Consider the following 26,290-nt stretch of genomic DNA (forward strand, 5'->3'; position numbering starts at 1 on the left):
CAACGAGGCTTAAGGTTTGTTGGTAAGCTGCAGACTTGCATGTGGACAGCTGATGCACACACGCTTCAATTAAACACACTACAACCTGTGGCACTAGAAAAGAGGGTGGCGACCTCACGACAAAAGGGAGAGAAAGAGCTCCTTTGGTTGTTGTATTGAGCTGAATAACAAGACAAATATCCTAAATATCCTGGGTATGGGTGCTGCCATTTTGTAATTTTGGAGCCAGAGTTTGCGACCCGACTACACCCACCCGACCAATCGCTAGTCAATCCCAGCTGTCAATCATGGCGTTCACCTCATATTTACAGCATTGAATAACTAATAAAAACTAAACAAATCAGAAAAATGAACACATGAACAATCAACATGATAAGAACTACCTAAAATGACAGAAACCATCTTTGGAAAAAAAAACATTTGACGTGATTTTTTTAATTTGGCTCATGTCATATCTGCTTAGATGGAGGGGGTGGGATTTATGACCTATACTGCAGCCAGCCACCAGGGGGCGATTAAGATGTTTTGGCTTCACTTATACAGTCTATGTGTCAACCTCTAGTTTAAACTAGTTCTTGATGAACAGCAGGTGAGCAGAGCACCTACCCGAAATCTTGTCATCACAGTGTACAGGTACAAGCACAGGTGGTAATAATCAAATCAACAATGACTGAATTGTATTATGCACTGGTTCACTGTCACACTGTTGTGGCTTAGTGGGACACTTGAATAGAACATAGCCATAATTACTGTTAATAATAACACCTGTGCTTTTCCCACTATGACAAGTCAAAATATGTGAAAGGCAAAAAGGCTTAGTGCTGGGCCAACGGACAAACTGTTGTTCATTAAGAAACAGCATAACAACTTGCAACTCTCTTTAAAACCACAAACAATAGCTGCATAGTATCAACCATTCAAATTAACAAACAAATACTTTTGAATCAATGTTAGCTTGACGTTCGTGGCCTTTGTACAACCACATACTAACAGTAAGATGTGGAGTGTACAACTTGCTGGATACTATCCCTGACATATACTGTGTATATTTGCGTGTTTGCATATACTGTGTATATTTGCGTGTTTGTGTGTGTATGTGTTATGTGTGTGTGACCCTTCTTCCTTCTTTTTGTCCAGCTGTGCATAAGTGTGATTGGTGTGTATTGATCAGTGGCTTGGTGGACAGCATGTGGAGATAATGAGCTTTTTTGAGCTTCTTTAGTTCAATCTGCAGTCAGACACACACACACACACACACACACACACACACACACAAACTAAACCAGGTAATATCTAGATGAGGGTTTTCCCCAATTGTCCCCACCTCACCCTTGACACACAGATGTGAGATCAAATACATGTCAATTACCAACACATTACTTATGTAGTGATAAGTCACTCACTACATGTAATGCCTCTGAAGGTGTGTGTGTGTGTGTGTGTGTGTGTGTGTGTGTGTGTGTGTGTGTGTGTGAGCGTGTTGTAATGAGTTAGCCTTGGTGGTCTCTCCCTGTCAGAGCGATGCTTTCTTGCAATCAGTCTCCAGGGAAACAGGCAGTAGACAGAAGAGCCATGTCACCTTACCAGGATAAACACACACATACACACACAGGCAACTGCACATCAACACACGCCATTACGGTCCTATACACTCAATTAAATCCAGACAAAGGGAGATGTGAATGCACACACACACACACACACACACACACACACACACACACAGGTGCATCTATGAGAACTAATATGACAGATTTGAATACATAAAAACAAAAGACAAACAGAGGAGATGACGTATATCGACATGATTGTTTACTTTACCGGTGGATGATGCAAGTTCTAACACACCCATGTCTACCAACATACTCACACATACAGAGAGAGGTAGCCTAGCCTTGTAACACTAAAAAAATTTAGCATATTTGTACCTCTTAGTAGCAAGACCTGTGGGATCTACCGTCTCTTAAAAAGCCTGTGATCTAGAAGATAAAGGGAGTGTGGAGTGGAGCAAAAGAGAGGAGGAGGTGGAAGAGAGGAGGGGGAGAGCAGTGCGGAAGTACTGAGATGGCTGATAGCTCCTTTAGAGAATATGGTGGCAGTTTGTGAGTTTAATTCCCTGATGATCTTCATGTACTGTCTGGAAAGCAGCATGCAGCCACCGCGAGAGACCTCGCAGAGAAAGGTCTGGAAAGGTCTCCCAGTAAATGTCTGTGAGAAATGTCATAGATAGGACAGCGAGGGCGGGGACAGAGACACGGAGGTGGCGCAGGGGAAATGTGGGAGATGTTGTAAGCCTGCTGAGAAAGCAGTTACCCCCTTAAAGAAATGGAGACATGTTTAAGACTCGCCAGGGGAGGAACATAAACACTCCCTGTAAGTGAGAAGAAAACAGGAAGGGAAGCAAGGAAAGGGAGAATAGAAACGAGCACTGCTTCAGATCGTTGAAAATTGCTTGTGGTGAGAAGTGGGTACACACTGTAGGTGTTGAGGTGTCAAGTGTGTGTATTGACAGTGTGACAGGTGAAGTTGACAACAGCTGTGCATTCCCTCGGAATAGCAATGTTCCTTTGTAGGCCTGAAACGTGATGTGGAGCTGGTGCCCTGTGGAGCCACATAGGCCTTTGTAAAATGAGGCCTGAGTTATTCTCAGATAGACACATGTCAGACCGGGAAACCCTCCCATTTAACCTGTTCCTCATAAGATCAATAATAGAAGCTCATAAAAGTTTTTTAAAGAGGAAGTGTCCTCATACTGCTGCATGACTGCTGTCAAGGTCCTGTGTCGATGGTAAACAAAATATATGATGTGGAGTTAAAAATACAGGGTGATGCTTGCTCACCTGTACTTAAGATGGCTGCAGACCATGCACTTGTCTCTCTTCACCATATACCACCCCGTGGACACTCCAGCTCAGGGCTGTAGTACTTGAGGCTACAGCCCTGTAGACCTGTTGACTCGTTGGTATTTAGACTCGGATTTGTCTCGGACATTGGACTCGTCAAATATTCTAGTTGGTCTCGACCGAGTCCAGCACTATATGCTTTTGTTCTAAAGTATCTTTCTCCTTCAAAACAAAACTATTGACGGGCACCCAGATAGCTCAGTTGATAGAGTGGGCACCCATATATAGAGGTTTACTCCTTGACGCCGTGGGCCGCAGGTTCGACTCCGGCCTGCGGCCCTTTGCTGCATGTCATTCCCCTCCCTCTCCCCTTTTATGTCTTCAGCTGTCCTGTCAAATAAAGGCCTAAAATGCCCAAAAAATAATCTAAAAAAAAAAAAAACTATTGATGAAGCACGCTCGTTCAGAAAACAGGTATTAGTTTAATTCAAAATCCATCTAGAACACGCATCGAGAATGGTTACCTGGTATACACCTGGCTGCATCATAAATATAGTAGGCTACCTCAATCATCAGGTATCAATCATTGTCATTTTGGCCACAGACAATGTCAGCGAGCACTTTGTACTATGAATTCTTCAGGACAAGTAATAAGTTCAAGAATGTGAACTTTTCCATTTTATATTTTAAGTAAATAATATGGCTTAATTTGATCCTATAGTGTGTTACTCTGCACTTGCATTTTGATTATTACAAATATTAAAGCAAAACTATCTTCTTAAAATAGAATATATACTGTCTCTCACATCACATAAATTATAAACAGGTAAGTAAGTGGTCTTGAGGAGGATTCTTTTTTTTCTGTCTCAGTATTGACCGTCTCTCATTTGGACTCGGTCTTGACTTGGACTTGAACCTCTTTGTACTTGGTCTTGATTTGGCCTCGACTAGTCCTGGTCTTGGACTTGTCTTGGACTCGACAAAGGTGGACTTGACTACAGCCCTGCTCCAGCTCTTCCCATATCCATTGTATTTTGACTCTTACTTTTACACTCACCCATTCACTCATGGCACTACTCATTATCAGTCCCTCCAGGATTCCGCAATGTCGCGATCGCGCCAATTCAAGCGAATTCAACCAACCAATCACCCTGAATTTGGTGCGACTCGCAATTTTGACCAATTACCGCAACTTTTCCGCAAATTTGACTAATAACCGGAGTTTCCCGCGACTTCAACCAATCCCAGCAGTCCCACGTGCACTCTGAGAGCCACTGACCAAGCGGGAGTGAGAACGGGTTGATCATTTCCTTGTTTCTGATATGAAGACGAAACGTGTGTGACTCGAACATCTCACATTTACCAACAAAACGTACAGTGAAAGACCGTGCAAAACATCTCAGACCGTCCTGCCAACCTGTATACATTACAGTACACTAAAGTCGCTGAAAGCTGCTGCCGTTTCAATCCTGTCGGCTCTCTGCAGTGGGTGGGGCTGCACAGTTCCCCCCGCGACTGACGCGCGCACACACACACACACACACACACACACACACACACACACACACACACACACACACACACACACACACACACACACACACACACACACACACACACACACACGGTGGATGCAGGAAAAACCGGAGATGAGACGACACAATGACCTAAATTGAGGACAGCTACGCTCGTTATTGTAAGTGCAATGATAAGTTAAAGGGGTGATTCAGAATTTTGGACATAGGACCTCATTTCCAAGTTAGCCAGTGTGTTATTTATCAGTGGAGACCGTTTTCAAGGGTAGTTTATTTCTAACATTATTCTATCAACACAGACATTTACATCGATAGTGTGGCGTTATAATTTATTTGCCTCGGGTGTACTGTGGATTGGGTAAGACCACCAAACGACTAAGTTTTAAGTGGCGGGCTAGCAGATACTGTTGACTTGCGCTAGCATAGCACCAGCAAACTCTGCAACTAGAAGGACTGGATGAAAAGTGTTGAAAACGGTCTCCACTGATAAATAACATACTGGCTAACTTACGTTTGTGTGAACTTCCACTTTTTTTGCAAGAAGGAGCCAATTTGTAACATTCTTGACACTCTAAAGATGTACATTATAGAGACTCATGTCTCTAAATAAGTTATTGTCTGGGTGCTTTTGTGGGAAAACACTCAATTCTGCCTGCAGGGCAAATTAAATATTTCACATTCATGAATTATTTTATCATGCAATATTCACTCTGCATAATCTATCGGGCTCAACAACTGTGATTGGACATTTACAGTACAGGAATTTACTGCCACTGCCTAAAGTGCTAAATATCAATGGTGAGAGAAGTATTCAGATTTACAGTTGAAAATTAGCCAGCTGGCTAACACAGCTGGCACATTTACAGTAATTGGGGGCTAAGCAGCGAAGCTGCGAGGCACCATTAGTGATGCTACCTTTTCTTATTATTACACATCTTTCTTCTGCCCTAGGAGTCTATGGCAGCCCATAGAACCGTACAGTAAAAAGTTGTGAAATTTGATTCGAGACAGTCCCATAATTCATTTCATCAAGTTTTAGGCCTGCACCACAGGCAGTCTAGCACCACCAATGGGTCAAAGTTGGCATTGCATCCATGCGATTAACTTTTGAACCGTATGCCCGATTTTGAACATCAAGATATAGTTGGAATCCTTGGATGACGCCGAACTCAACGCATCCTATGATGTCAATATCTGCCATGTTGGACCTTCCGCCATATTGGATTTGATCAAAAACACTAAAAAGTTTTCACAGGTGACAAAACTGGTCCGATTTTCACGAAACTTGGCACAGATGATCTTAAGACCATGCCTCACAAAAGTTATTCCATTGCGTATTGATATTTGAAAGTGTTTGCCCGTCACAGCCAATTGAAATCAACAGCAAAGCCGCCAAACAGGAAGTGAACTCATATCTCGGCAAGTCTTTCACTTATCAACACCAATCTTAGTACATAGTTACAGGGCCCAAATAGGAAGAGGCTCAATAAATGTGTTGACCTTAGACCTATAGGGGGCGCTGTAATTGGCAAAATTACATTTTGGCCTATAACGTTTGATATGTTTGGAATTAAAACTTACTAGTGGTGTCTGTTAATACTGTGGGAGGTCCTAAGGCCGACACATGCCAATTTGTGATGTCAATGTAATTGATCCAGCCGCCATATTGGATTTCATCAAAAACACTAAAAAGTTTTCACAGGTCACAAAATTTCTCAGATTTTCATGAAACTTGGCACAGATGATCTTCAGACCAAGCCGCACAAAAGTTATTCCATTGCGTATTGATGTTCAAAAGTGTTTGCCCGTCACAGCCAATCGAAATCGACGGTGAAGCCGCTAAACTGGAAGTGAACTCATATCTCGAGGAGGCTTTCACGTATCAAAACCACTCTCAATACATGACCCAATTAGGAGGAAGCTCAAGGAATTTGGTGACTTTTGACCACTATGGGGCGCTATAATCACAGGAAGTAGGCTCATATCTCAGCAACGCTTTCACGTATTGAAACCAAACTTGGTACACAGACTTGGGACCCCATCCTGAGGACGCACAATACATTTGGAGTCTTTTGACCACTAGGGGGAGCGCTATAATCACAGGAAGTAGGCTCATATCTCAGCAATGCTTTCACGTATCAAAACTAGGAATGTCCCGATCAGGTTTTTTTGCCCTCGAGTCCGAGTCATTTCATTTTGAGTATCTACCGATACCGAGTCCCGATCCGATACTTCTATAATAATTCAACTTTATAATACCTCCAGACCGCAGACATACTCGCGCTTTCCGCTTCAAGCTGCTTCTGTGTTCTACTTTGCCGGCATTTAACCAATAGCGTCTCTGCAACAAAGTGATGTCATGCCGCACGCGTTGCTGTTTCTGTGTGGAGTCAAAAGGGTCTAACTCTAACTCTGTGCCACCGCATAACTATAGATGTGTTAAAAAATAATGAGAATATATATACATATATATCCGAGTCCTGATCGGGAGGTAACGTCCGATTCCGATCGAGTCTGAAACCACGTGATCGGGCCCGATTTCCGATCACGTGATCGGATCTGGACATCCCTAATCAAAACCAAACTTGGTACATGGACTTGGGACCCTATCCTGAGGAAGCACAATAAATGTGGAGACTTGTGAACCCTAGAGGGGCGCTATAATCACAGGAAGTAGGTTCATATCTCAGCAATGCTTTTACATATAGAAACCAAACTTAGTATATGGACTTGGGACCCCATTCTGAGGACACACAATACATTTGGTGACCTTCAACCACTAGGGGGGTGCTAGAATTACAGGCAATGAGCTCATATCTCAGCAATGCTTTCACGTATTGAAACCAAACTTGGTACATGGACTTGGGACCACATCCTGAGGACGCACAATCAATTTGGAGTCTTTTGACCACTAGGTGGGTGCTATAATCACAGGAAGTAGGCTCATATCTCAGCAATGCTTTCACGTATCAAAACCAAACTTGGTACATGGACTTGGGACCGCATCCTGAGGACGTAAAACAAATTTGGTGACCTTTAACCACTATGGGGGCACTATAATCACAAGAAGTGAGCTCATCTCTCAGCAACGTTTTGATGTATGAAGTCCAAACTTGGTACAGGGACATGGTAGCTGATTGTGAGGACGTGCAAGGAAAGTGGTGTCATTTGGCCTCTAGGGGCGCTGTAATAAAGAAAGTGAGCTCATATCTCAGCAACGCTTTGATGTACTAAAGCCAAACTTGGTACAGGGACTTGGCACTTGATTGTGAGAACGCACAAGGACATTGGTGTAATTTGGCCTCAAGGGGCACTGTAACAAAGTAAATGAGCTGATATCTCAGCCATTCTTTATCCAATTGCCATCAAAGGTGCTGTGAGTGTTTGCTCATGCCATGGCAACGCCATTCCTGCTAGTGTACTGCTTGGCCCCCTCATTGCTGCTTGCAGCTATATTGTTTATTAATGTGCATTGTCATTATAAATTATAAATTAAATTAAATAAAACCTTTAAGTAAAAATTACCAATACCACAAAAAAACTCCTTACACGTAAAAGTCCCTCATTCAAAATCTTACCTAAGTAAATGTACAAAAGTATTATATATTATAGCAAAATGTACTTAAAGACAAAGTAAAAGTGCTTGTTCTGCAGGAAAATGTCCCCTGAGTGATACATTATGTTATTATATACATATACATTATAATGATATATAAGGTTTTTGTTAATACTGATGCATCAACATGTAGATAATTTTAACTACTTTATATCCCGTTGTATATTTGATCTATAACAGTCCTATTGTATTTTACAAGCTCATCATGTTTTTTTAATGTAAAATCTGAATCGGAAAAGTACCTACCTAACTATAGCAGCTGCAAAAAAGGTTCAATATTTACATGTAAATGTACTTAGTCACTTTCTACTCCTGCTGAATATACAGACATAAGAATCGTTTTTTATTTGCATCAAGACTTCTCACTGATCTCAAATGTGGGCTTAATGATGGACTAATAACTGAAGATAAAGGACTATAATACAATGAATGGAACATCTCAGCTGTAGTTACAATATGTGCTGTAATCTGTTTCTGCACATGAATATATATACTTACTATACCCAAAGTCACGAACACCATGTCCTCCCCTGTTAACCTCTCTCCCTTCACGCACACACACACACACACACACACACACACACACACTCACACACACACACACACACACACACACACACAGTTTAGTTCCATTCTTATTCTTCATCTCTATTTTTGGGAACAGGATAGAGCAGCTGGTTTGGTAGAAACACACACACACACACACACACACACACACACACACACACACACACACACACACACACACACACAGTAACATTTAGTTTACAGCTATTGTCAAAGACACAAAGTCTTACAGTGCTGTTAACTAATATATATATATATATATATATATATATATATATATATATATATATATATATATATATATATATATATATGTTGTGTATTTCGTGATCTGTACCTATCACGTTTCCCCACAAGCTCTCACACTACCTCTCAAGGATGCACACAATATAGCACCTCTGAAAGGCAGCATCCATTTTCAATGTGCAAGTTATGTTTTTGCAAGGGTGGACAGTGCATGTGTGGGTGAGTGATAAGCAATAATCAATACAAAGAAATCATTCAAAGCTTTCCCTCTAGATTGGTTCAAAGCACAGCATTAACCTTTCCACTTCTCTCTCTGACATCTTTCCATCTATCTCCATTTTCATTCTCTCTTTCACAGTTTCCCCATATGTCTATCTTACTGTAGACTTTGTAATGCCTTAGCAATGTACACACACACACACACGCACGCACACGCACACACACACACACACACACACACACACACACACACAAAATAAACAGACAATAGCAGCCAGAGGCCAATTCAGCATATTACACTCCCCATTACGCAGACAAATGACATCCTGGCCTCCTACTGATAATCAGCCCCCCATGTCCTTTGTATCGTTGTATTACATTATCCAGAAGCAGCAACTGTAAAGCCTGGTCATAAAAGTACACAAGCCAACAACATCGGCATGGTGCTGGTCAGACTCAGTGGGGTTTATCAATCATGAATAAAGGGATTAACTAGTAATTATCTGACCACTGACCCATTCAAACCAGCCAAAGTTTGGGCGTCCTGGGTTGAAGACGTGTACCATTTGACGTCCCAGGTTCGAATCTGGCTGTTGACCTTAGTTGCTTGCCATTTCCATGTCACCTTTACTGGCTACAATCAAAATAAAGGCAAAAATGACCTAAAATGAGCCAAAGTTAACCAAATACAGCAGTGCACAACGCTACCACCATCAAGACAGCCTGGTGGGAGATTTGTAGACTTTGTTTGTGTACTGAGGCTACATTAAAGGAGCAATCTACCAATTTATTATTGCGCTTCCATAAAATTGGGGGACTCGTGAGTGACAGATTAAACAAAGAATGGTCAAAATTGTAGCAGCAGAGGCCGAGATAACGCAACTTGTCTTTCCTTAGACCCTCCCTGCCTGGTAATGACCATGTCTTTTAAACTCCACACCCTCAGTTTGTAATGCAGGCTTTCTTCTAAAAATGTGTAGTCTACAAGCCAAGGTAACCCTAATGACATCACTATGACATCATCAGGTTTATTTGCTCCTCCTGAGCCACAGAACACATATACTGCTGTGGTCACACTAACTAATGGCTAGTAATGTGATCTTTATGTGTAAAATCATTGGAGTGCCCCTTTGAAGTGCCACTGCTCTGTCCACTTACCTTGGTGTACACGCCCCACGACAGCTCCGTCTCAATCACCATGACGACGATGCCAAACATCCCGAAGATGAGGGCATAGTCACTCAGCCTCTTCCTCTTCTCGAACAGCGCCCTGCGATGCCCCAGTTTATAGCCAATGTTTTGGTTCTTCCGTTTGGAGGCTTTGGAGGTGCTGCCCCTGGCCCCAGTGCCCACCGCCCCAACCACTCCCTGCCTGCTGCCCCTCCCCGGCTGCACCCGCCTGCTCTCCACCAGCGCGTGGTTCTGGTGGTAGATGGACATCTGGTTGGAAGTGGAGTCAGTGATGTCATACCCTGCTCTGAGGTACGGCGAGTCTTCTTTGGATGAAATCACAATCTCTGGAGGGCTCTGAATTGGGGGTTGATTAGTAGAGGACTGGGCCACCAAGGAGGTAGGAGGGGCTTCTCGCTGGCGATCATGCCCTCCAGCTGCTGTTGCCCCAGCAACAGCTGAAACCCCAGCCTCTTTGGTTTCGCTGTTGCTATCTGATTCAATGAGGTTTCTTCGGGAGGCGCTGAGACGGCTTAGGGGCTTCATGACCCCGCCTGTATACTTACAGGAGCTCATGGCAATCTCCGTGAAGGGGTTACTGTCCCTACGGTGAACCAGAGGGCTGGCCTGTCTGTGTTTGCAGCCCCTCTCCCTGTCACGGTCTCTGTCCCTCTCCCGCTCCATGGAGGGCGAATGGGAGGAGTAAAAGAGGGCGTTGTAAACTGGGGAGTTGTCCCCGCTAAGGCTGTGCTGTGAGCCCAGGCAGGAGGAGAGCGGGGTGCTTGTGGGGTACAGGGCATTGGGGATGGGTGGGGGCAGAGGCTGGGCTCCAGAGGATGACAGGGGCAACTTGGGGAGCGATGCTGGAGGCAAGTTGGGCGTGGCAGGGGACGGGGACGGGGTGCTGCCATTTAAACGGTCAAGGCTTGATCCTCCCATGTGGTTGGAGTGGTTTGATCCTGGCTGGTTGCCAGTGGTGGAGGGATGGGATATACTGCCCAGGGGAAGGAGGAAGCGCTGGTCCTCATCCTCGCTTCCTCCTAGCAGAGCCAAGCTCAGAGAGGGGGGAGGCTCCATGGTCACGGCTGTGGCCACGCACCTGTCTACAGACAAACACAAAACAAGAGAAGAGAAGATCTGTAAAGAAAGACACAGGATAAATATAGAAAACACTGACTATGAGCAATGCAGACAGGACAGACAGAGACCGAGGAGGGAGGAGTGGGGGAGCATTGTGATGGATAAAGGTTAGTTAAAACAAATGAGGGTAAAGACTGAACTCAAAAAGCTGAAAACGTGTGACAAAGAGGGGCAGCAGAGTGAAGAAAAGTGGCCATAATAGGGGAATATGTTATTCCTTGAGTCACATTTGAGTCGGCTGCCCAGTCAGCCTCTCTCAGCGCCCCCCTCTCTCTGTTTCCCAGTGTCCTCTTCTTCTCACATCCCACAAGGCATCCAGCAATCTATGCCATATAAAATGTCATCTGTGTTACACTGATGTTAGCCAGAAGGATGATGCAGATCCTTTACACCATGAAAATGAGATCAGAGACTAAAGGATAATAATTCCACATCAGTCAGTTTTAGTAACAGGAGAAGTAGCCTACTTCTGTGACTGTGTATACCTTAGTAAACCATAATAAGTTGGCTTCATTTGATTGATCCAAAACAATAACCTACTTTCAGTATGATATAACCAGACACCTTCATGGCCCCCTCCTCCCTGTCGGTTTCTCTACCTACCTCCTACCTCTTCTCTCTCAGTCCCTGTCCCCCAGGTTAGTTGTGTTGAATCACTGGCTGGATGAAAATAGACCACCGCACTTTTTCTTTTTCATGTTGTCCCGGCCATCCCATCATCTTTTCGCTTCGTCTCCTTTCATATAAGTCCCTCCACAGGTCCCTTGCGTTATCTCTCGAAATTGAGCGTCGCTCCCCACAGATGTTGCCTCCGTCTCGGCTCCACTTGATATGATCAGTTTGTTTCTTTCTCAATCACCAGTGATCTCTCGACGGTGCCCATTTCGACCCCGTTAGTGACAATCGACTCGCGATGAAGAGAAATAATCCATAGTGACTGGATTAAATCGGTCAACCTGTAGCTGCACGTCAAAAATGTGCAGCGACACAAACCTGCAAAGATTTTTTTTTTTTTGGCAAAGCTAGACGTCAAGTAGGCTAACAGTCCTCAGATGAGCAGTGAAGTCTGTGATTTAATATATGGCTCCACCGACTTCCACTCAATCTACAGCTCACTGTCTCCCCGGATCTGTCTCTCACTCTCTCCTTCAACTTCTCTCCCTCTTTCTCCGCCTCCAAACCTGCTGTTCATTCCCATTGGACGGAATCAGAAGAGCGAAATAAGCGCTGAAAACAGGTGGCAGGGTTTGTAAGATGTAGGCTCTAAACAAATGTCTAATTTATTGTACCCGGGCTATTTGGAGGTTATTTTTTTTTTGTTTACGTTAGCGTCAGAAAACATGCGATCCATTTGTAGGCTATGCTGCTTCTATAATAAGACTATAGCCTATCTGGTCGCGTTTGGCACTTGTTACGCCCATAAAAGGACGGTGGAGCTGGCAACTAATGTAAAAAACGCGATCGAGATAATAATTTATGGTGTTTTATTTGTGCCAAAATTATGTCCGACATTATGTCAACTGAACATATGACAAAACATTTATCTGTTTCAACTAGCTACTTAGTTGTTTCAAAACAATTTTGACAATCTAATGGTCTATGTCGATTGCTAAACTGACAAAACATTTGTCAATTTAAATTGAAACTTAGTTGCTTCTGTCGTCTTGTTGCCAATCACAATCGTCATGGGCGGCACTAAAGCTCAGCATGGAGCTGCTGCAAAATAGCCTCGGGAAGGAACTTGTTTTGGTGGAACGTGTACATTCAAAAGTTGTTTTAGTCCTGCAACAGAAACTCAGATTGGACAGATGGTCTAAACCATCTGTCCAATCTGAGTTTTCTGGGGGAGGACCCCCAGATGCCCCGCATCATAAGTTGCCACACAGACCTGGAAACAAAACCTTGGCCTTTGGGTTGCCAGGCCAGTTATGATTAGGCCAAATGTTGGTGCCATCTAACTAACATCTACATACTGGGCAGCTAAAATGAACATACACCGGCTATTAACAAGCTGGGCCAGTTGCTGTTTTGCATTGCATTAAGTTTATTTAAATGGGCCAGGGCTTAGCCCCGAACCTCCTCAAGTCCTAGAAACGCCCCTGTTTAAATGTTATGTGTTCTGTGAACAAACAGCGTTGTCGTTCATTGACCAGAGAGCTGTCCATTGTGCTGATTTTGTTCAAGACGATGTGCATCTCCTTCAAATGTGCGCTTAAGGCCCAGACACACCGCACTGATTTCAGCCGTCGAGTGTCGTCGGTGGTAGCTTTGGCACCGATTACACATGTTAAGCATGTTTTATTGACTTGTGGATAGGCCTACTGATGTTCAGTGATTTTAAAAGTAGCCTCAATTAGGCCTGCATGAAGTTGGAAATGATTTGCTGTTGGAAAGAATTGTTTATGAATGCACTTTTAAAAAAGTTGTGGAAATAAAATGTCTTCAAATACAATATTAAAAAACATTTACATTTAATCAGTTGTTTTTGAAACTCATCATTGCCTGGAACACACAAAAGATGGCATTTACTGCAGAGGCGTGTGTGGGTTAGGACAGGCGGACGGGATTTTGGGGAAGGGGGGGCTCGGCTGTCCTTACCTACTCTAAGGGGAGGCTCACATTCACCCAATTTGAAAACCCCTGGCCTAGCTAGCTGTCTCAATTTACCATGCAGAGATCTGAAGTGCACATAACCATAGTCCTCATAAATCCACCGGAGTTTAAAATTCCAACACAAAGAAAGGGGAAGGAAATAGGACATCTGTGAAAAGACATGCATCCGGCAGAATTTCCTGCGGCACCGGAGCAATCCCAGAAGTGGTGTGGAACATTGACGATATAGACTAGGCACTGAAAAACACGTTCATATTTTATACAGTGTGCAAAACAAATACAACACATGATAATGACTGGACCTCACTGTTATACAAGAGTATTGGCTATGGAAGTCTTAGGGGGCTTTCACACCTGCCTTGTTAAGTTAGGTTGAATCGCACTAGAATTAGTTTTTTTGTAGTTCATTTGGGCAGGTGGGAATGCAGCAATCGCTTGTTTGTGGTGAGAACGTGATCCGAGCTCGAACCGCACCAACTTCTGTATGTGTACTCCACAAGTCTGAGCTATACGGCTCCTGTAGTCAGAGCTGCTTTTCGATGCGGCAGAACATGCAAACTGTAGCAGCTTGCAGTGTTTCTCTCACAGAAATAGACTGTGGTCAAGCTCGTCGTCACTCGCATTTCTGTGGTCAAACCAGCCGCTACTAAAGTTGGAGACAGACGCCGTCACAGCAGAGCAAAGTCTCGTTGACAATGTCTGATTATTTAAATGAAATGAGCTGGTTTAAGCATGGAGATGCAAGAAATATGCACTAGTGCAGAACACAGGACCTTCTTCCTGTATTCACTTTCTTGCTCCTGCCCCAGACACATCTGACCAATAAGCGGAGTGAACGTTCTTGCGTGGTTTGTAATGACGCATGTTGGTACACTTGGATTCTTCCAGGTGTGAAACGAACCGGAACCAAGGGGAAATCACTCCAAGTTTATAAACTCATCAACTGATTCAGACCAAAGCAAACAAACTATAGGTGTGAAAACGCCCTTAGACCCTTGTTCTTAATTATGTTTATGTTAATTAACACAAATATTATAAATGTATTACAAATTTAAAATATTCAAATAATGTAATAAACTTAAACATTATAACTGACTTTTATGACAGGTATAGACAGGACAACATCTGGTTGACATGCACAACAACAGTCAAACGACAAGGAGTGATTTAAAGAAATGCCAATAACCCAGAGCACATTTCTCTCCCATCCCGGAATGCTGTGTGGACTAGCCAGACCCTCCTCCGCAGCGTGTGTAGGATGGTCTGGCAAAGCGAGACTATCCAGTGCCTGACGCCACTTGCTCCCGGCTATTCCAAATATGGGCAAAGTAGTCTTGCATTGCCAGACCTTACTCCACAGCGCTGTGGAGTAAGGTCTGGCCCCTCTACACATACACACCTAGATAGGAGAAAAAAATGGTCTGTGTTGTTTGCATTTCTTTAAACCAATCACAATTGTCTTGGGCGGAACTAAGCTCCCGTCGCTGCACGTTGGATTTGCAAAATGTTTTCGGGAAGGAACTTGTTTTGGTGGAACATTTGCACCCTGCAAAAGAAAACGCCACATACAATATTAAATTAAGTTAACTGTTCACACAAATACAGTAACGTGAGCTATTTAAATTAGCTGGATACATGGTTAAACGTAAACGTAAACATATTCTTTGTAAATCATTCCCCGAAAGAAACAAGCAGGCCTGCCTTGTTGCACGATCCAAATTTTCTTCAAAACTTGCCATTTTCAGTGTGTAGCTTGCTAGCTCAAAATTTGTAGTGGTTTCCCGAAACAAAACGAGTTTTGCAAGGTGAGGGACATCCGCCTTTTGGCGATTATCCAGTAAATTAACTTTCGCCGATACAGACTATGGGCAAAGAGGTGGAGCGTGGATGGAGCTGAGGCGGGGGAATGAAGCCTACCATCTATCTATCCTTTCTGTTGCAAACAGAGATGGTGGCTACTGTTTCTTTCCTTCTCTTAAGCTCTATCCAGTATCTTTCCTTTCACTCAATGAATACCTGTCTCTGGATTAATTTTACAAACCATTAAAATCTTGAAAATAGTTCCAGTTGCACAGCTCCACCCATGAATTACAAACACTTAAAAGGTTGAAAATGGGGTGCCACTTTATTTTAAGGTACACTAACACAGTAAGACATAATAAGCCATACTTTGTATCAAATTAGACCAAAACAAATAATGTGGTCTTTATTAGACAGTAAACAAACACAGTTATACCTTAATTAAACCAGACACCTAAATTATGCTGTAATTAGAGACCGCATATAATGCCATACTATACCCACCATATACTTACATACACACTATTATACCAAATGACACACTACTCAGAAAAAAATAGTTAATCCTAACACACAATTAGACATCATCTTACAAAATCATAGTCTAATTACAAATCAAATACAATGCCATATCAGATCCAAAATCTGCTACAGTTGGATGCTATTCTACCCTTATTATCAAATAAGACACCACACTTAATGCTACCAACATGGGCCTATCATAGCTTAATTAGAAAACACAGGCTGTAATTAGTAGTAATTAGACATATTTAAAGGTATTTATATCCTAGCCTTTATAATAGTCAGACAAAACATGTAGAACTCAGAGGACAATACATTTATCTGGCCTTTATTTTCGATTTCTTACAGTGTCATTTGTTGCTCATCGGAAAAAAACTACCGTAAACCAAAGTCAAACCTCTTCGGGTCACATCTGGTCGCTTCTTCACACCCTCGTAGCCTGGATGTTCTCCGGAGTCCCGTGGAGTAAATAATCCATAGCCTATTACATGCTTCATTGATCCTCTACTCCAATACCAGTCAAGACATCAGACCATTTAATACCAGGTCACTATCCGACTTCAGTAACATAGGCTATGGAAGCTGCCAGGACATTGCATTCCCAGTTAGACCCTTATTATTAGGTCATTTGCGACACATTACAACAGAACTGTACCATACACTAAAATGAAATCACATATCTAAAGTTAACCCAAAATACATATTAAAGCTGTAGGCCTATTGGTGTAACGACGGGTCATTGTTACTATATCTGTATTTAATACTAATATTTAATTACTAGAAGAAAATGGCTTAAAGATGCAAAGATTTGCATGTATTAGTTTACTGGGTTAAATAAACACATATGGTATTTTAATGTGCGTGTGATTGATTGTTTGTGTAGTGCAGTTCACTGGAGTCTGGTATTTCACAGCGGGGACGCTAGGCTGTTCCACCTCGCCCTTCGCCTGTGAATGAGCAAATAGTGTGAATCTTTTTTATTTATTTTTAGATTATTTTTTGCCTTTGGCCTTTATTTTGACAGGACAGCTGAAGACATGAAAGGAGAGAGAGAGGGGGAATGACATACAGCAAAGGGCCGCAGGTCGGAGTCGAACCAGGGCCCGCTGCGTTGAGGAGCAAACATCTATATATGGGCGCCTGCTCTACCAACTGAGCTATCCAGGCACCCAGTGAATTTAATTAATGACTCAATAGTAACAACATATTTGTTAATTGGGCAGTATAATGTAAGACTCATGCTGAGCTAATTGTAATAGTATATTGAAATCTGTCTGTGTCATGCCCCAAACTTACCTCTTCCGCTAAAAGAGCACATTGAACATGTGGGGGATTGGACCCCTGAAACTTGTGTGTTGGATAATTGACCACTGCAGAGCACCAGTCAGAGAGCACAGAGTCATCAGTTTGGTTTAAGCCTTTTACTTGCAGATTGGAAGTAGTACACATAGCATAGTGGTGCATATAAGCACAAAGAAAACAAATGCATGAATATCTGTGAGTTGTTAGAGTATTACAGCAGCAAGCAAGCTAGCTAGTCTAGCCAGTTACCAAGTCTTAAATTAGTAATTACTGAAATGAGTCTTACCAGCATTATAGCAGCGCAATATATTGGTGTAATTTCATACAAAGTATGACTTATTACCTCTAATTAGTGTAGGCCTACCGTAAAATAAAGTGTGACCGAAAGTGGTGCCAGTTGCACAGCTTCACCCATGAATTACAAGCCCTGAAATAGTAGAGAACATCATGCGATTGGGTCACACCAGCTGCAACGCCAAATTAGGCTAGGGTTTTGCTTGGACCACACCCATCTTCGGCCTAGCCCTTCATTTTGATGTACACTACACACCTGTAAAGTTTCGTGAGTGCATATAGCACAGTTATCTGTCCAAGGGCCCTTCCCTACTTTCTACCCCCCTACCCTTGGTTGGACCACACCCATCTTCGAACTCAGAACTCAAAATCTGTCTGCAGACAGACAGAGAGACACCTGGCAATCTGCCTTTTTGGTAGTTCGCATTAGAGTAGGCGTCTCCAGGACCAGGGGCGTAGCACAAAATTCTGGGCCCTGTAGACAACTATTCATTCTAGCATCTTTTTGGGCCCTCCTCACATGAGGGCCCTGGGTACTCAGTCCCCTTTCCCCCTCCAGTCCGACGCCCCTGTCCAGGACCACATCTTGCCATGATGACACACAATGTGAAAACAATACCATCGTCGCTGTCACAGCTGGTAAAAATGTGGCCAGTTGCACAGATCCACTGATTAATACAGTAATGGTACTGCCAGTCAGTGACCTGTTAGTCACATATTTGGCCAACTAGTGTCACCATTTCTGCGTCACCTTTTAAATTCTTCAGGTTACTTAGCCGTTCATCTATTGTACCTTAACTAAATAACTAGGTTGCCACTTATGAGAACATCTTATAGCATAACTATAATTTTCACATTTATAGAGCTGTGTGAATAAATATGAATACATCTGTATAACAAAATATCTAAACTATAATGTACCAAAAAGAAAGAAAAAAAAACACATGGCGTGGTGCGTCTCTGTGCGGCTTCAGCTGAGTCCTGCACACTTTACCACAGGTTTTGCATTAGAGATTTTCTGATTTCATTCATAGCAGACTAATACATTTATAATTCTACCACTACTAAATCTATACGCCATAATCCTGCATATTTACACTATTCTACCTGGCCTAATCGGTTTTACATCATGGTTCTCTTTGTGCATTAGTGCACCCTTAATTGGATGAGAGCTGACGCGGAATTGTGTGAGAGCGGATTAGACTGTTTCCTTATAACAGGTCAGCCGATCTTGCGATTATGCAACTTGACAGACATCAATTAAGCAAATCATATCATGTGGAGGATTATTCCACATATTTATTCAACACAAACCACATGCCAATGCCTCACTCAGACAGCTAACGTGGAAAGAAGACAGACGTCCATTAATGACGTAGAAAAATATGTCCTTCAACCATATGTTTTTATCTGCTGTCAATATTATATTTTTGTTTGTTTTTGTCGTATTTTATTCCCTAAATGCTCTACATGTGTCCCTTTTGAATTTGACAACGGATTGTTTCATCCGTTTCTTCCACATGAGGGTAAATAAACACAGTAATGTGTGTCTGCCCTGGGCTGATTCGTGATGGGTCAGTGATGGAGTGGCTGGTTCAACAAGCTGTAAATTCTTCATAGAAAGGCCTGGGGAAAGGTCAAAAGTCAGGTCTGCACCATCACAGATCAAAGCCATTTATTTAGCTTCACTGTGGACAATGGTACAGAAATAGTAAGACAGAAATGTATGTTTGGGAGTGTATCTTCTTCTGTATTTATTGTACCTGATTTTATCGAGGTAAGACTCATGGTTTTGGTTAAGGGAAGGCAAGTTTATGCATATAGTTTTGATGAATGTCAGGATTGACGAATGCAGAGCTGCAAACCATTTGCTGATTAATAGATTTATCAGCAATAATGTTGATAGCCAATTAATCGTTTATGTAATTTTTGTAATGTAATTTCCTGATATTTTACAGATCAAAAAATTATTTTATTAATCAAAAAAATATTCAGGAGATTAATCAATGATGAAACTAATCATTTGTTGCACCCCTTAAGAAATAAATGCAGTTTAAAAACAAATGTGTGTGGTTGTGGAGGATTAGCTCATGTAGTTTTGATCACACCTGCACAGTTGGTATATTCCTCCCATTTGTGTTTCTTTTTAACTTATCTGCTGAAATAAAAAAGACTCAACCAAATTAGGTAAAATAATAGTCAACTTTAATGTTTCTTTGACAAACACGACAAAGCAGTGTAAATGGAAAAAGGGCTGTCAGAGGCCTGGGGGGACATTAGGACTGAGGAATAGGAATGGTTGGAATAGGAATAGGAATGGTGGGAAGCCACACTGTATATATCTTTCACAAGTCTTAATATTGTCAACAGAGGTTAAGGGGCAGCAGAGAAAGATGTAGAGTTAGGAGCAATGAAAGTAAAGGGGAGTGACAGAAAGGAGTAATGATGGGCCCATTGAAGGGAAAGGTTAGTCCACAGTTCTGCCCTGCAGCATACGTCAGAGGTGTGGTGTGAGAAATATGTGAACGAGAAAGTGAATAATATAATACAAGGAAGAATAATAAAGTGGGATGGCAGTTGCTATGCCAACGCTGTAGTATACAGATGAGTCCTCACTCCACCTGATCTATCTCTCGTCTCCCTCCTAGTTTAAAGCCACATAAAAGCTTGACTACAGGAAAACATATACAGGATACTGTATAAATCACACAAAACATCTGAGTGACACAACAGGTGGGAGAGAGTAATGTTGTGTATCAGGTGGAAAATAAGAGATGCAGAGGAAATTTGAGAATTTAGAGAAGGAGGTTCAGAAGTGAAAGGAGAAAGGGATTGATTAGATTCTGACCAAAAGGACAAAAGGACCCCCCCCACACACACACACACACACACACACACACACACACACACACACACACACACACACACACACACACACACACACACCAGCAACTACATGTTTTTCTTCCAATTGTGAAGGATTTTGCACTCTAACACCTGCTCATATTTGCACTTTGCTACTTCCTGCAAAGCCATGCCTAACTTTTTTCATCTTGTTTTATTGACTTAATATTTTAATTCAATGTGTATGTATTTACTGTGAGCCCTGTCCTTATTTGAGCCACATCAAAGACAAATTTTCATTGCCTTATGAGGGAAAACAATTATTTTTTCACTGATTCTAATAACCTTGGTCAATTCCTGGAAAAGTTTGGAAAAAATTCTGGAAAATTCCCTTAAATCTTTCCATCAGTTGTATGCCTCCGCCAACCAAGTTGCAGTTTACACCCATGTCTGTCCAGACTCATATAATGTACAGTATGTAGTGAAGACTTCAGAGGAATTTAATATAAGGTATTAAGTGTATTTTGTGGCAAAATGAAAGTTATCACTATATTGACATGTACGATTCCAATAAATTCTTAGTAAATTCCTGGATAAATTCTGGTTATATTCCAGAAAATTCCCTAATAAATTCCAGAAAATTCTGGGGGAAATTCAAGGTTCAAGGGCCAAGGTTTAAAAGTGACAGTCCGCTATGGGTCACCATTTCTTTCAAACCTTTTCACATTGCCATTACGTATCTGGCTCCTCTTAAAGTGTAAATCTCGCCAAAATGCAACCTAATGTCTTTTTGTGAATGTACCCGAGTCAAACTTTTGTTTAAAAGCATATTTAGGATGGAATCACCACTTTTAAGATTTACCGTGTTTTCGTTTTTCGGTCAAATGGCCTTTTGAATGGGAGTACTAGGGGCACTTTTATGCTAGCCTCAAAATAGCTATTTTTAAAACACTAAGAAGGCTCGACACAACATGAAACTTTGCTCGAAGTATGACCAGGGTCTCTACACCTTAACAAAAGCATTGACAACATTGTAGTCTTTGAGCTCGAGTCCAAGTCAAGTCTGAAGTCTTTGAGGGGCAAGTTCAAGTCAAGTCTCAAGTCTTTTGCCACGAGTCCAAGTCAAGTCTCAAGTCTCTGGCCATCTGATCTGTCCCTAACACTGTATTATTAAATGTTGTGAATTCAAAGCATGTCCTGTAGCTACCATCCAGACAGTACAGTATTAAAATCAGTTGTGGGATAACTTTATGGGGTCTACTTAACACATCCCTCTAGCCCTTGGACCTGGTGAAATATTAACCTAAAGGTGTCACATCATATGGCTACAACTATAAAGATACAATGTGCCTGTTCCCAGCATTATCACAACACTTTGCGATGGTTAGCTTGTTACCTGTGGTGATATATGCTAAATGTAACGTCTCTTTCACTCAAAAAAAATCTAATGTCTAAGTGGAAATCAAGAGAATACTGGCAGCGCCACACCAGTTACAGAACAACATGCATCTCAGTGTCAGTCCAAATTATGCACAATAAGCAGTTTGAACTCACTGATCGAATGCAATTTATTTATTTTCTAAGTGTTAGTACGCTCAGTGAAACTGAGTCCAACGCGAGTGAGATCCGACTCAGAGGAGGAGACGTTAGTGAGGCCAGCGTCTCCACGGCAGGTGACAGTGCGCACGGATCCGCTGCTCCACGCATGGATTTAATAATGAAATAGTAAATAGGACTACAGTAACTACAGAAATATGTGCAGAATTAAGACAGTCAAGACGGCCCAGTGTTTGGTGGACCGGGTACACCTTGTTCACTTAATAGCCTACAAATCATCCACGGGATCAATTACGCATCACATAAGTCTGCCCACCCGACACAGCGTTTGTTCCTGGGGAGATGGATCCGTGCGTCCCGCCTCCTGTGCGCCATGGATGTCTGAACCTCAGCAACTACTAACTATAAAGATACAATGTGCCTGTTCCCAACATTAGCACAAAACTTTGCGATGGTCAGCTTGTTACCTGTGACGATATATGCTAAATGTAACATTTCACTTTCTTAGAGTGTGAGTGACCGTCTGACTGACCTATTTGGGTGCGTTTTGAGATGCCTGATGAAGTTTGACGTTGTTGATCCGGCATCATTTATCTTGGTGCCACACACCTTGCATGTAGCTGTTGGCTTACTGCCTCTGTACACCAAGTTATTGAAAGCAAAACTAATGACAAAAGGCACAACTCCGGGAGGACTTAGTGTCGCCATCGTCAATGTATTTTTATGTGTGAGTGCGCGCACATAAGGCATAACGCATGCGTTACGTTGCACATTATGGCAAAGGGCAGGGGACATGCAGCTCGTCATACGTTTCCCCAACGTATATGCGCCAATAAAAGAAAATAGAAATACATGAATACATTTAGATTTAAAAAGCAATAATTGCATGAAAACATGTTGTTGACGAGTCTCGAAGCTCGAGTCTGAAGTATTTTGGTTCGAGTCCGAGTCAAGTCTGAAGTCAGCTGTTTGTGCGACTTAAGTGCGACTCGAGTCCGAGTCTCAGACTCGAATTCCCATCTCTGCTTCAAGCAAAGTTTCATGTTCAGGCTAGCATAAAAGTGCCCCTAGTACTCCCATTCAAAAGGCCATTTGACCGAAAAACGAAAATACGGTAAATCTTAAAAGTGACGATTCCGTCCTAAATATGCTTTTAAACGAAAGTTTGACTCGGGTACATTCACAAAAAGACCCTAGGTTGCATTTTGGCGAGAGTTACACTTTAAGTGTAAAGTCCCCCTTAAATAACACAGGGGGTGGAAGAAGTCTTTTACTACAAAGAAATAGTTTGATATTTTGGGAAACATGCATATTCTTGCTGAGACATCGATGAGAAGATGATACCACTCTCATGTTTGTACGGGAAATGAAGCTACAGCCCGTTTAGCTTAGCTCAGCACAAAGACTGGAAACGGGGAAACAGCTAGCATGGCTTTGTTATAGGTAACAAAATCTGTCAGCAAAGTAACTAGTAACTATAGCTGTCAGGCAAATGTAGTGGAGCAAAAAGTACAATATTTCCCTCTGAAATGTGGTAGTGTAGAAGCATAAAGTGGCATCAAATAGAAATGCCTGAGTAAATAATATTTACTGAGTACAATGTAAAATGTATATAATGTACTGAATAACATAACTGCTCTCTGACTGAAGTACAAGGTGAGTCAATGAAAAAAAGTAAATGGAGAAGTTGTTTTTTTCTCTTTCTCAAAATCAGATACCTGTTGTTGATCAGATTTATGATACATGTCAGAGAGATGATGAGTCAGTGCATTGGATAGCTGCATGACTCTTCTTAATAGACCACTAGACTGGCCCCACTCTATCAGAGATGCTCTAATCACTGCCCTACACCGGCTCCATTGTATCCTAATGGCTCAGATTGCATTAGGGGCCTGGAAGCTGTGCGGGCTAACCCACAGCCTAAAACCGACCACTATATGCAGATGGATCTCTGCACAGCAAACAGCACTCTGATCTGACTGCCTGAGAAGAGAGACTAATCAAATACAGAGAGCGGGAGAGACTACAGGGGGTAAAAGATACAGGGGAGGAGGGGGTGTGGGGAGCTCGCAGAAAGCTGTGGGTAATGCGTCCGCTCTCCCATTTAAGTGGCAAGCAAGCAGCGCAGAACATCTCGCCTCAAACAACTGTGCCCTTTTAATGAAAGGACTGACACACATGCAGGCACACACACACACACACACACACACACACATACACACACACACACACACACACACACACACACACACACACACACACACACACACACTCACAACGCATATTGACACAGCTTTATGAGACTTAATGTCAGAAAATTGTATCAAACACCAAACAAAATGCTCACTGCTCCATGTCAGGTCTTACGATATAAGCTATTATGTGGAAGTAGAGTATTTATGAAGAGCTAATTTGTTATGAGTGCTGCTTACACATGTCATTTTACTAATATTTGGAAGTGTGAGTGTGTGAGTTCAGAGGCTAACTACAGTTTCACAGCATCAGCATGATAGCAAAGTGTATGCTGTGGTGGTGCTGATGTACTGGATGTGTGTTTGTGTCAGCTCTCTGCTGACCAAAAGACACTAGTCAGCAGACTAGTGACACTGCCGTATTTTCACTCATACACACTTTTCCTGTCACTTTAATATTCAGGTCTCCCCCCCTGCTCCCCTCTGTGAGGTTTAATGAGTGCCCAGATAAATCAGCTCCTGTATCTTCATGCCAAGTGGCCCCAGACAGTTTGAAAGATGCCTACTGTTTTAACCAGGTTAGGTGATTAGCTTGGGTTTTGTTGAAGCCACCACCACATCACAGGACCAGGGATGACGCCGACATCATATTCCCAGTTGCCACTCACTATCCAGATGATGGCTGTGGCCGGTGCCTTCAACACCCCTTCTTGAACCATCTGCTTGTCCTGGTCCAGCTGCTCTGGAGCAACTTCTAGTTTGATATCCAGCCTGATGCCCTCAAGAGTGTGCAAGGGTATTTTGATGTACTGTTCTGCTGCTTCTTCAGGTTGTGTTGCCCTAGATGCCAAAAGAGCCCAACAGGGATTCTCTGTGACAAAGACTGATGTTGGAGACCAACACTAGCCTGATAATCATGGTGAATTGCCATTTATATTCACTTCATCATTATATATACTGTTTTGCCTTTATCTATGAGTTGCAAGTGACATATTTGTCTAGATGGCGTCATTTTCAGTGGACACAGAAGCTGTGATAGTGGTTGCGAGTAAGAGTTAAACCAATCAAAATTGTCTTGTCTCCCCTATTATCTCTCTACTGTCAAATCTCTAATAAAGGCATATAAAATACTGTAACCAAAAGGCTAGCTACATTCAGAAAATGTCAACAAGCATGTGGGAGATTAGCTTAGCTGTACAAGTTGTTGTAAGTCCACACAAAGAGATAACACCTCTTTAAGTTAAAGAAATGCAACCAACCCAGAGCGGGTTTTTTTTCTCCTATCCCAGAATGTATGTGTGGTGGAGCCAGACCTTACCCCACAACGCTGTGGAGATGGGTCTGGTAATGCGAGACTAACAGGGGAGGGAGAAATTGGGATTGACATTGACATTGACAAAGCTCCTCAGCCAGACTCAAACCATGGATGTTGCTGTTCGTGGTTGGGCCCTTAAACCCCTAGGCCAGCTAACTAGCTGTGAAGGAAGATGCTGTACCCATTTGCAATCCCGCCTACTAAGCTTTTGATTGGTGGATTGTTACTCTAAATGACTGAAACAGTCATTAATGAGCACAACACCAGACCGATTTAAATCCCTCAACAAATCTGAGATGTGCACAGCAATTCAAAAGACTACTCTAGGCTACCCTTACCCTTCTTCTGAACCTTACCACTGATCAACTGCAATAAACTGTGGTTGTTCCCCTAGCCAACACCACCCTCTCTTCTGTTGATAGTGATGGTATGAGAATTCTGTGGCCTCTTCTGCGTCGTCATGGTTCTGAGAGGCCCTGTCAAATTTAGGCCTCTCTTAATGTATAGGTAGCAGG

General features: G+C 42.4%; 2 protein-coding genes across 3 annotated transcripts in view; both read right to left on the minus strand.

Annotated features, from left to right (window-relative positions):
• The window catches only part of kcnn3 (potassium intermediate/small conductance calcium-activated channel, subfamily N, member 3), a 66,830-nt gene extending 54,322 nt beyond the window's left edge, over positions 1-12,508 (minus strand). The window contains exons 1-2 of one of the 2 annotated variants that reach the window (XM_031299340.2): positions 11,940-12,507; positions 10,185-11,299 (exon numbers count right to left, since the gene is read on the minus strand). In XM_031299340.2, coding sequence (XP_031155200.1) covers positions 10,185-11,273 — 1,089 coding nt within the window. In that variant the 5' untranslated portion in view covers positions 11,274-11,299; positions 11,940-12,507. Of the gene's footprint in view, positions 1-10,184; positions 11,300-11,939 lie in introns of both variants that reach the window. The other variant, XM_031299341.2, reaches the window with a different exon arrangement.
• The window catches only part of adar (adenosine deaminase RNA specific), a 37,060-nt gene continuing 19,593 nt past the window's right edge, over positions 8,824-26,290 (minus strand). The window contains exon 16 of the transcript XR_004898677.1: positions 8,824-8,875. The gene's annotated coding sequence lies outside the window, so the exon portion shown is untranslated. The remainder of the gene's footprint in view (positions 8,876-26,290) is intronic.

This window comes from Sander lucioperca, chromosome 10 (genome assembly GCF_008315115.2).
Source record: "Sander lucioperca isolate FBNREF2018 chromosome 10, SLUC_FBN_1.2, whole genome shotgun sequence".
NCBI classification, from domain to species: Eukaryota; Metazoa; Chordata; class Actinopteri; order Perciformes; family Percidae; genus Sander; species Sander lucioperca.